We start from the raw sequence: 10,545 nt of genomic DNA on the forward strand, positions 1-10,545 counted from the left end.
TGGTGCCTCGCTATGATTTTCTTGGATGCATCCCAGCGAAAATTTTTTTGAACTGGTACCAGTTGAACTGTGTTATCCAACAGGGCCTAGTTCAAGTGGAACCACTTCAACCAGTCCCAGCTCAACTAGCACTGGTTGGGACAACCCGTCCCGGTTCGATAACACAGTTTACCCAGTCCTAATTGCAACCAGTCCCAGTTGAGCCTGGGACTGGTTAGAAACCAGTTGGGCCAACTGGTACCAGTTGAGACTGAGACCGGCCAGAAAGCAGTTGGGCCAACCGGTACCACTTGAGTGAACTAGTTCCTGTTCGATAACGCAGTTCACCCAGTCCCAGTTCAACTGCTCCAGTCTCAACTGAGACTAGGCGAAGTGTGTTTTTGAACAGGGACCAGTTTCATCAACTGGTACCAGTTGGCCCAACTGGTACCTAACCGGTCCCAGTCTCGACCTGGACTGGTTGCAAACTTCATTGTTGAGATTGGACCAGTTTCAGGGCCTTCTACGGGAGTGGTCCATTTTCAGAGTTTAGCTGGTATCAGCTCAACTGGTATGTAACTGGTGCCCCTTTGGTATTCAGGTAGTTTTTCAACAAGGTTATCGCTTGGATCCTTTGATCAGTCAAGTCAATAAGTATATTAGAAAAGGGTGTCAGACTAATGATGGGAACAGATTTGTGGACTGTCAAATTTGGTGCGTGTATAGTATTCCATTAAAGTGTGGGAAGGTGTACATAGGTGAGACTTCCCTTTGTGTAAATACAAGATTAAAAGAACGTTATTCGACCGTATCTAACAAGTATAGTACCTTGGGGGAACATTTGGCCACATGTGTTGGGTGGGAAGCATTATTTACCGATGCAAAGATTATTTTTAAGAGCAGTAAATCAGGTTGTTTGTTGTACAGGAAGGCCGTAGAGATAAGAAAAGCAGTGAAAAGATGGCTAGGAAGCAAGAACTGGTGAAGATGACGCATAATGTAAAACCCCGAGAGTAGGAAACATGAAGGAACAGACACAACACGAAGTCTCACTTCGTGTCGTGTCTGTCCCTTGGTGATCCCTACTCTCGGGGTTTTACATTATGCAAGAAAAGCAAGTTCCAGTTGTATCAGTAACCCCTCTGTGCTCTTTTCCGATGAGGTGATAAACTTTCTTGTGTCCTAGGTGGAATGTTCGACAGGAGAGGTAAGGGGAGAGGGTCGTTGTATTATAAAAGGGGGGATGTTTCACCAGTAAAAGTCTTTTGGGTGGCAGAACAGGGCTGCATTTGTCTGTCCTTTATCCTTTTTATTGTCCCCTCGCACCAGGGGTTTCTATCGCTTTTAATATGCAACACCAACCCGCCTGGATTTTAATTTTATTTAACACATGCCATTGGAACATGTAACTGTAACGCAGGGGCAGATGTAAGGGGGGCGGGGGGGGGGCGATCGCCCCCATACGGTCGTGTTCCCTATGTAAAAACCCTATCTCCTGGACGGTGCTGCGCCGCAAAGCACGAAATTTCCTTAAGACCACCCCCCCCATGACAGGCCCTTAAATCCGCCCCTGCTGTAACATACAGTGGCGTAACCAGGGGGCTAAATCGCTTCATCGTCGTTGCATTCGTTACAAGCTAACGAGTGGCGGGAAATTCAAAAAGGTGGGCACGTGACACATTGCACGTGACGTGTACCACAGTCTTCACGTATCATGTGAAGAGTGCCGTGCACATGCTTTATCACGTGCCCACCATTTTAAATTACCCGCCTGCCTTTTTGAATTTCCCGCCACTCGTTAGCTTGTAACGACCGTAACGACGATGAAGTCATTAAGCCCCCAGACCTCGATACGAGCCTCGGGGGCTCGATACGAAAACTCGCCCCACTTGTCTTATCCCCCTCTGATTCTGGGTGCGACAACACACATACTTGTGCACACCGCCAAATAGGGATGAAAAAAAATACTTTGAAATTCACAACACCTGTCATGACCAATGAGGAGATGTCACGAGATTGGAAGTATTGTGAAAAGCTCATACTTTGAAAACCATTCAAGAGTGCTGCTTAGATAGACGTCATGAACTGCAAGAACTTTTGCGATTGTGACACTGGTCGTCCCCTCCCCGCCCCATATATTATTTTCTCCCCGGGTTTACGTGATTTGCGTGGGTCGGTCCGTGGCAGATACGGGGTGGGGGGGCCTCGGGCCCCTCATAGTCTTCCCGTAGCTACGCCACTGGTAGTGTGTACCTGGACAGTCACTCAATCTGAGCAGTCGTGGCCCCGAAAAGCATGCGAATCTCTCAACATGTCTGTTGTACCAGCTCCGGTGGTGCAGCGGTAACGCGTGCGCTTGGAGACTGGGAGGTCCGCGGTTCGAGCCGTCTGTGCCGTCTGGGGTTTTTCCTGGGTTTCCCTCAGATGTGTAATAGGCGTATGCCGGCACAGTTCCCCTGAAGTCGGCCCATGAACGCAGCTATCCTCCCCCCGAGCGGATTCCGCTCGGTCTTCCACTTCACCCTTTCCTCTCCTCCTCTCCACCACCTTTCCCTTCCCGAGAAACATACCGTCTAATCAGGCAGGCAGACCTCTCGGGTTCCTCCCAACGACACTCCTCCTCCTCCTCCCCCCCGTTTCTGTTGTGCGGTAGCTGTGCATTTCAACTAAGAGATTCGCCGGCTTTCGTGGGCAATGAGTACTACTCTGGCGCGCTTAGCTGGTTCGAGAACATCCGTGGCGTGAAGGATCTAAAACACGAGAATGAACGTGTGCCGTTGTGAAAGAAGTTGGTAGTAAAAGTTAGCATAAACCGGGTGTGACGCGGATCAAAAAGAAAAGGTTCTTGTGGAAGTAATATTTCTAAATGGTGCACAAGGAAAAACACTTCAGCATAATGCTCACGCTTAAGCGGTCTCCACAGTTGTAGCCGAGCTGTAATCGAATGACACCCGTCCGGCCGTATTGAAGTCGCCGGCGCTCATTGTACAGCTTAGTCCAACCTTAACATTCCTCCGCTACGTTCTCTCCTGTCAGAAACCCGCATTTATCTAGAAGCCGTACTTTTCACCATCCTGGAGTAGAGCGTGCCCTATGTGCTCCCGTATCAACGTGCCCCGTAACACAGCCATTGCAAAGCGCGTACGTGGCTGAGCGCGAGTAAACAGCTTGCCATCTTTCGATTCTAATTATAAGTGATTCGGCTTTACATCTACTACAGTTATAACGCGCAGGATTGAAGTCACTATTGTTGTATACCACAAAGGAATGTCATCAAAATATATTTTTTTCGTCATCAAATTCGCCCGCCAATACCATTTTCCTGCGATTGCTGATTGCTTGACGGTTTGAGTGAACTGATGACAATGCCGCACTGTTTGACGGAGACTGCTACAGTTTCGCTTTGCTAAGGTCCCCGAATGAGGCAGATATCGGCAGTGTGACGCTCTGCCCTATGCCTCACTGTGCCTCACGTTCCCCTACTATAAAGGCATACATTTTGCTTTGGCTTTAAGGTACTGTAAAGCAGCACCGATCAAATGTCATTTACTGTGGCTATTCGATAGTTCAAGCCACCAGGACAAAAACTGTGCAAGTTTCATTCCAATCGACGGTGCAGTTAATTAGAAAATTACAATTAAAGATTACGGGCAACACTGTACTAGGTATTCGAAATGAATCCGTACTTCTGACGCATACAGCGGCAACCACATTGCATGCGTATAACACTGGGCCCGACATAACAATCCACCACAATCTACCATAAAATCCGTCCCTGCAATCCACACAACGATCCACATCTGAGGATAAACGGATAAGCGAACTGAAATGAAATGCTGAGCCGTTGAAAAAAAATGTGTCAGACGTTCAAGAAGCCAGACAGCGTCGGGACTTGTTTGTTCACAGACGTTCACAAAGAGAGTTTGTTCGTTCGAAAGAGGCCGCGAGCGCGCAGGCGCAGCAGAGAAGTAGGAAGACCCCCATCGAACAGCGGCCAGCACTGGGTTACTTCGCAAAAACAGAAGTTAACAGGTTAAACTGTTAACAGGGGTTTCAGAATGCATAGGTAAACAGGAAAACTAATAATATGGTTACTAAAATAACGAAGTTCCGATGTCATAGTGTGTAATACCAATTTTCAGTGTTGCCCGCTGTACAGGGGGTTGTTTGACACCAGGCGTCGCACCGCTCCACCACGCCACATCTTTCATGGCAAATTAAAAATATTTATAGCGCGTTGTCGGCCGTATGGTTCTGCATAGGGTATTTAGAAGCAAGAAAGTCTCTAGTCACATCACCGGCATGTCATGCTTGTCTACTGCTTTACAGTACCTTTAAAGGGCTCTGTTGTAATATTGCTCCTGGACTACTGCTTCTTTCTGAGGGCCGAGGGGGGGGATATGTTCATTACGAAAGAAACAGGATGAAAACAAAAAAGAGGCAGGCAAAAGGGAAAGGTTAGCCAGGTCAGGAGGCCCGACACACACACACATACATTGGATAGTGATGGGCTGGGCGATTTACCGCCGCTGAGGCGGTACACTGCCCTATTTCGCGTTGGGAGAGGATGAAGGAATGATGATGGGGGGGCTTTCAAAGAGCCGTCGCCAGACCGGTGGAGCACAAGTACTCCGCCAGAAGACGAAGGCCCTGCGTCTTGTGGGCAGCGATCGACCACGGACCGAGGATCTTCGCTAGCATAGAGACTTGCATAGAGACTTCCATTAGGGCACGCTCGTGGTGGTATTGCCCACAAGCCAGTATGACGTGGCTGAGGTCACCGTGTACTCCACAAGTGGGGCAGAGGGAAGACGAGGTGGAGCCGAGACGGTGTTGAAAGGCAGGTGTAAAGGCAACGTTGAGCCTCATGCGGTGGAAGAGAGCAGTTAAGGGGCGCGGTAGTCGCGGAGGAAGGACGAGAGAAAGCATGGGGTCTACATCAGAGAGAAGGGAGTGAGCTATGTCGTGTTCCCACTGAGCCTGCATCTTGGGACCGGTGAGTGTCGAGAGGAGGTGTCTTCGGTCGCCCGACGACATCATTATCGAGGAAAAAAGCTGCGTGCTGATGGGCGCTCAATGCGGCTCTGTCTGCTTCTTCGTTGCCACTGATACCGACATGTCCGGGGATCCACTGCAATACTACAGGAGGGCCGAGGCTTTTCTAATGCCGGTGAGGTTTTTCGTTTGGTTTGGTTTCGTGAGGTTTCGCAGGCCGTCTTGTCTGGCTAGCTTTTTCTGCCGAAATAAATTCTCGTATATTCGCCCCTAGAAAACAAACCACGGTGATTTTTAACATCTGTTCTCATTTTTCATATGTGTTTTCTCGTGATGTACCACGTCTAGTGGCACAGAGTGAACAATTTAACGTCAGTGTTAGACGTGCCCTCTTATTTTGTGCAGGCGTTCTTTTTTGCTGCTCACGCATTTCGGTTCTTGACATTAACGTTTGTGTTATCTGGTTTGCTGTGAAAATAATGAACTGCACGTGCCAGATATTCTTATTACAATTTTAAAATATGTTCTCGGAGACGTTTACGTGGTCATTTTCAACGGACACAAACTCGAGAGTAACTCAGTCACATTTCGTGAGTAACTGTAAATGAACTATACATTTTGGTTTTGGTAACTTTTCCTTTAACTAAATTACTTTCCGAATGGTTGACCTGTAATTCCAAGTTAACAGCACCTCTGAGTAGCAGCTCTAGGCCTCACGAGTCGTGACATGATTTTGTAATACGAACAGATGGCCGGATTAACTTGAACTTTTCACTTGATTGCGTTATTGTACGGTCTCCGTGTTTCCATGGCCATCCACAATTTATGAACTATATTGAACATTGTTGATATAAAGTTAATTGTGCTATTGTACCGCGAATGACGTTTAATGACGCAAGCATGAAGCGGAACAGTGCACGACTGTTCAGTCAGGAATGACTACTGAAATGTCAATGTCCTAACTAGCGTGTTAGTCAGTGGTATTTCGAAGCAGGGTATAATCGATGCGTTGCGTCAGTACGCTTAGCAGTTCAATGCGCCCTTAGAGAAAGCCATGCATCTGAAGCTCGTCACCCTGACGTTTTGTGTCATCGCTGCGCAGTTTGTCTTGTGTAAGAAGCGAGATCACACAAAAAATAAGGATGTCTGGGAGGTAAGAAATATTTGCATCGCCTATATTCCTGGTCTGACAATAGGAAAATCTGTAAGCCGCAGCTCACTGCCCATTGGCTGTCCTTTTTGCGCATGTGTTAGCGGCCGGGTTGTCTGAGTTTTCACCCTGGGTTCCCTCAAGCGTTCTGACGCGAATCTCTGCACAGTTTCGCGCGGAGCGGGAACAGGTCGAACGATTCTCCCTCGACCAATACCAGCGCAATCACTAGCATCACGCTTGTGACGATGAACAAATAGTCTTACACAAGGTGTAAGGTTATAGTTCCCGCGAATGGGGTGTTCACGCTCTGCACACTACCATAGTTTCCAAAACGTGGTTTGAGAGACGTTACCATGAACGCCCTAGCAACAATAAACGATTTCTGATGCTGTTGGCTTCCGATATCAACCTCTGTCGTTTCAGATAATGAAAAGGTCTGATGTCTTTTTCTTGGTGAGACGGACGTATCGCTGGTCGGCCGATCGCAGCGAATGCTCCTATATAAGGGTGCTTGAAAAGGATAAAGGGAACAAGACCCTTTTGACACTCTCAGGAAATTATAACACAGGGACAACCGATTAGTAAGCAGTGTTAACAATTCGACTCTCAGTATATTGTTGTTTGTTGCAGCGTGTAACCAAACCATAACAACCATTTCAGTAACAAGCACAAAATCTATGTCACTACAAGGAAAGGCAAGGGTGGGAAGAGAAATCACATGCTGCTTTCAACTGAAAGATACAACGGACCAGGCAAGTACACCTGATACGACGTAATTGAAAAATGTGTGTATACGAGTGATACCGAATGCGTTATGATAACAATTATTGATTATTATGACTATTACTGACTTCTCGAAATGCAAACCATAAAAGACCTGCACAGAAAATCTGACGCGAACGCTGAAAATATTTGCTCACTTCATTACGAAATCTACAATCTAAGACCATCTGGCTGTGTGATGGCATGCAACATTCGTTCTTCGAACGATCTGCCACGTCCGTTAGAGTCCGCAACTCATCGCCTCACGAGTCAATGCCCCGGAACGCGTACTGGTCAATTGACGATGCTTCGGCTCCAGTCGGCACACATTGTAGAACGCCCTCCCTAAACTAGAGCATCTGGCCTATACGGGCGTCGAGAAGGTACTGGGGAGCTGGTGCGAAAAGCACCGACAGCCTGCGTTGTGTGCCCATGCGAGTGCCCATGAAGCCAGAGTTCCGTTTCCAGTGCTAATGCCTACCAAGCATCATGGAGCACGACTTCTGTATGTATACATATATATACACATATTCTTTTTTTTTCTGTATCCACCCATCCCGTAAGTTTGCCGAGAATTACACACGACATCAGTATGAACGTCAAAATTTGCATCGTTTAACTTTGATGCACCTATTGTTAGCTTCGGGTTCAACGTTGAGCACGTCATGAAGTAATCGCTGATGCAATGGCGTTTTTCATTGTTGGCAACATTATCTTCTTGTTACGCTTCACACCTTACCATCAGGAATGGGGTAGAGCATCACCCCTGGCGATGAAAGTCTCCACTAATCATCTTAAAAAGAAAGTTATTGCTGTTCTTGTTACGCGCTCTGAAACTAACGTCTTATATACGTTTTCTTAACACGTAGGATTTGAATACAAAGCAATATTTGACGACGGAGAAGGTTGCAGCATCTTGAAGATAACAAAGATCACTCAAGAGAAAGTCCCGCAAAGATGGGTTGGACGTAAGTGTTGCGAAGACTACCGTTTCGTGCTTCATCTTCGAATGGAAGGAAAGAAATGAGGTCTACCTTCAGTTCTTTTCCAGGTTTACTTTCAAACAAATGTACAATCATGTGTCGTGCACTGGGCTTGGATTGTCCGTTGGGATACGGCTGGCGCAACTGTTTACGACATTTTTATTTATTGATGTATTTATTGACATAACTACAGCGCCAAAAGGCTTACAGCAGGGGGAGAGGTGACTAAAAAGCATATACGGATAATATGCTGCAAGAACATAACATCCACTTGATACTATACTAATACACAATACTAGTACATGATAGACACAGTAATAATAATAATCATTGTACACTAATACAGCTATCCCAGCGGCATGGCCGAGTGGGTTGAGGCGTCCGCCAAGGTTCCTGATGGAAACAGGGAGGTAGTGGATTCGAATCCTACCACCGGCTGTGCTGTCTGCTGGCATACCTTTTAGACAAATGCCGGCACAGTTCCCCTTGACGTCGTGCTAGGGTGCGCACTATAACCTCCTGTCCCCCGCACCTCTCTTCATCTGTCTACGTCTGTACGTCGCTCATAGCCACAGTTGCTTCGCGGCGCTAACACATCATAAAAATAGAGCTGTATGCTAGTATGGCAGATTAACGTTGGGCTCACAGACTACATTTCCAGGAAGGCTTTTCCACCGTGTGGTATATAGACCGTGGAAAGAATGAGTATTTAAGGACGCCTGTTCGGCAGATATACTCGCCGACCTTGTTAGTACGATCCACTCTGGAAGACACATACGTGGGTGGAGAAATATACCGTGAAGGATTTAAGACAGCCTGGTTGTGGTAGATATATAAAGAAAATAATAATCGGAAATTTCTACGGGGATCAAAGAGCCCATCTTAACCCAGCATACCTTCATCTCCGTGACACTTTTATGTGGCATGGAGTCTGTATGTCTGTATCAGCAGCAGACAAATCTTGCAGCATCGTTTTGAACTTTTTCGGTTTTACGTGTGAGGACTAGTGAAGTGGTGTCGCACAGTACGCAGGCATATTCGAGCGCTGGGCACACAAGTGTGAAATACAGTGTTTCGTTTACGTTTGGGGGAGCGTCCTTTAAGTGTCTAGCTAACAACCGGCGTGATCGATTGGCTTTGCCAACTGTAAACCTAATATGACTGTTCCATTTCATGCCACTAGAAAAGATCGCCGCTAGATATTTCTATTCATCTAACTTTTGCAGAGGCCTGTTGTGTAGTCTCATTTGTCCTCTGTGTCTCTGTCATTTGTCTCTTGGAACGAGTAAACCACACAAGAACTAACATTTCTTTCATCTCACTGACCATTGGTGCACCGTATTAATATACTCCTGTAAGGCAACTATGTCGTCATGAAAGTAAACTTGTTTATATACCGAGCAATCGTCAGCGAATAGTCTTACCTTCGACAAGATGAGTATAATAGAGGGTCGGACACATAAGAGTATCGCGGGAGCGCATGACCTGCAAGTACGCCAGCGCCGCGTAACGGATGCTCCTGAGTTTAAGACCTCGTGCCTAGCGAACGTTCGCCACCTCTCGGTTGGGTTCGTCATTGCACTCGTGGCGCGGGCGGGTGGGGAAACCCACCTGCTGTTGCTATTCAGTTTCTGCTGGCGATGTTTTGATCGGTGCGTGGCGCGGCGTAATCTTTTACGACATCAGCGTTTTATCGGGATCGAGAAGGAAAGTAAAACAGGCGCATGTAATGACATACGATGCATCCTTTGCAAACGTCATAACAAGAAAATAAACAGATAACAATAAACAGGTACTACATGACAAAATCGGAAGATTTAACAACACCGTTTTAACGCCGTAGTAGCGACACAACGTATGCCGCGACATGCGCCTGTTTCACTTTTATTCTCGATTCCGATAGGACAAATATTACGTCGCGCCACGCACTGATCAAAACATCGCCAGCAGAGATTGAATAGCAACAGCAGATGGGTTTCCCCACCCGCCCGCGCCATGAGAGCAATGAGGAACCCAACCGAGAGGTGGCGAACGTTCACTAGGCGCGATGTCTCAAACTCAGGAACAGCCGTTGCGCTGCGCTGCCGCGCTTGCAGGTCATGCGCTCCCGCGATACTCTTTATGTGTTTCCGACCCTGTACGTTACTGAACTAAAAACCTTGACGTGGGAAGTTTGAATTCTTACGATGCTTTCTCTCTTTCAAGAATGCGAAATGTGGGCTACGAACAACACAGCCTACCAGCTCAATGTCATGGCGGTCTGCGAAAAGACGTATTTTGCAATGTGCAATCCAAACACCACCATAGAGGACACACCTTACGTTATCAACTGCAAGGAGCCACCGAAGGAAATCGAGACTTCGGCCTTACCCGAATGCTGAAGACCGCCGCTGCTTCGAAGAAATCCTGTAATGCAGCAACCGTAGCTGCCTTTAACTCTGTAATAAACAAAGGCAATATACGACTCCACTTTAGGACTTTGGGACGCCTCTTCAACAAACTTTAGTTGAGAGAAAATAATACACTTGCAGTTCAGGCTCTCAAACTGAACGCTTTAGGTACCTGTGATAGCATCTACCGGCCTTTAACTAGCTCATTTGCCAGGTCCAACGCGGAATTACCTTTGACAAGCGGCAATAATACATGTGAAAAAAATTCACTGTCTATTATGAA

The 10,545-nt window shown here is 47.0% G+C and overlaps 1 protein-coding gene across 1 annotated transcript; it reads left to right on the forward strand.

The window, feature by feature from the left end:
- Window positions 1-5,947: 5,947 nt before the first annotated feature.
- On the forward strand, window positions 5,948-10,341 carry LOC135393387 (uncharacterized). The gene is made up of 5 exons (XM_064623841.1): window positions 5,948-6,127; window positions 6,551-6,708; window positions 6,788-6,879; window positions 7,759-7,857; window positions 10,078-10,341. Exons 1-5 carry the CDS (start codon window positions 6,029-6,031, stop codon window positions 10,251-10,253), a joined length of 624 nt encoding a protein of 207 aa, XP_064479911.1. The 5' UTR covers window positions 5,948-6,028; the 3' UTR covers window positions 10,254-10,341.
- Window positions 10,342-10,545: the final 204 nt, after the last annotated feature.

This window comes from Ornithodoros turicata, chromosome 4 (assembly GCF_037126465.1).
Source record: "Ornithodoros turicata isolate Travis chromosome 4, ASM3712646v1, whole genome shotgun sequence".
Taxonomy (NCBI): Eukaryota; Metazoa; Arthropoda; class Arachnida; order Ixodida; family Argasidae; genus Ornithodoros; species Ornithodoros turicata.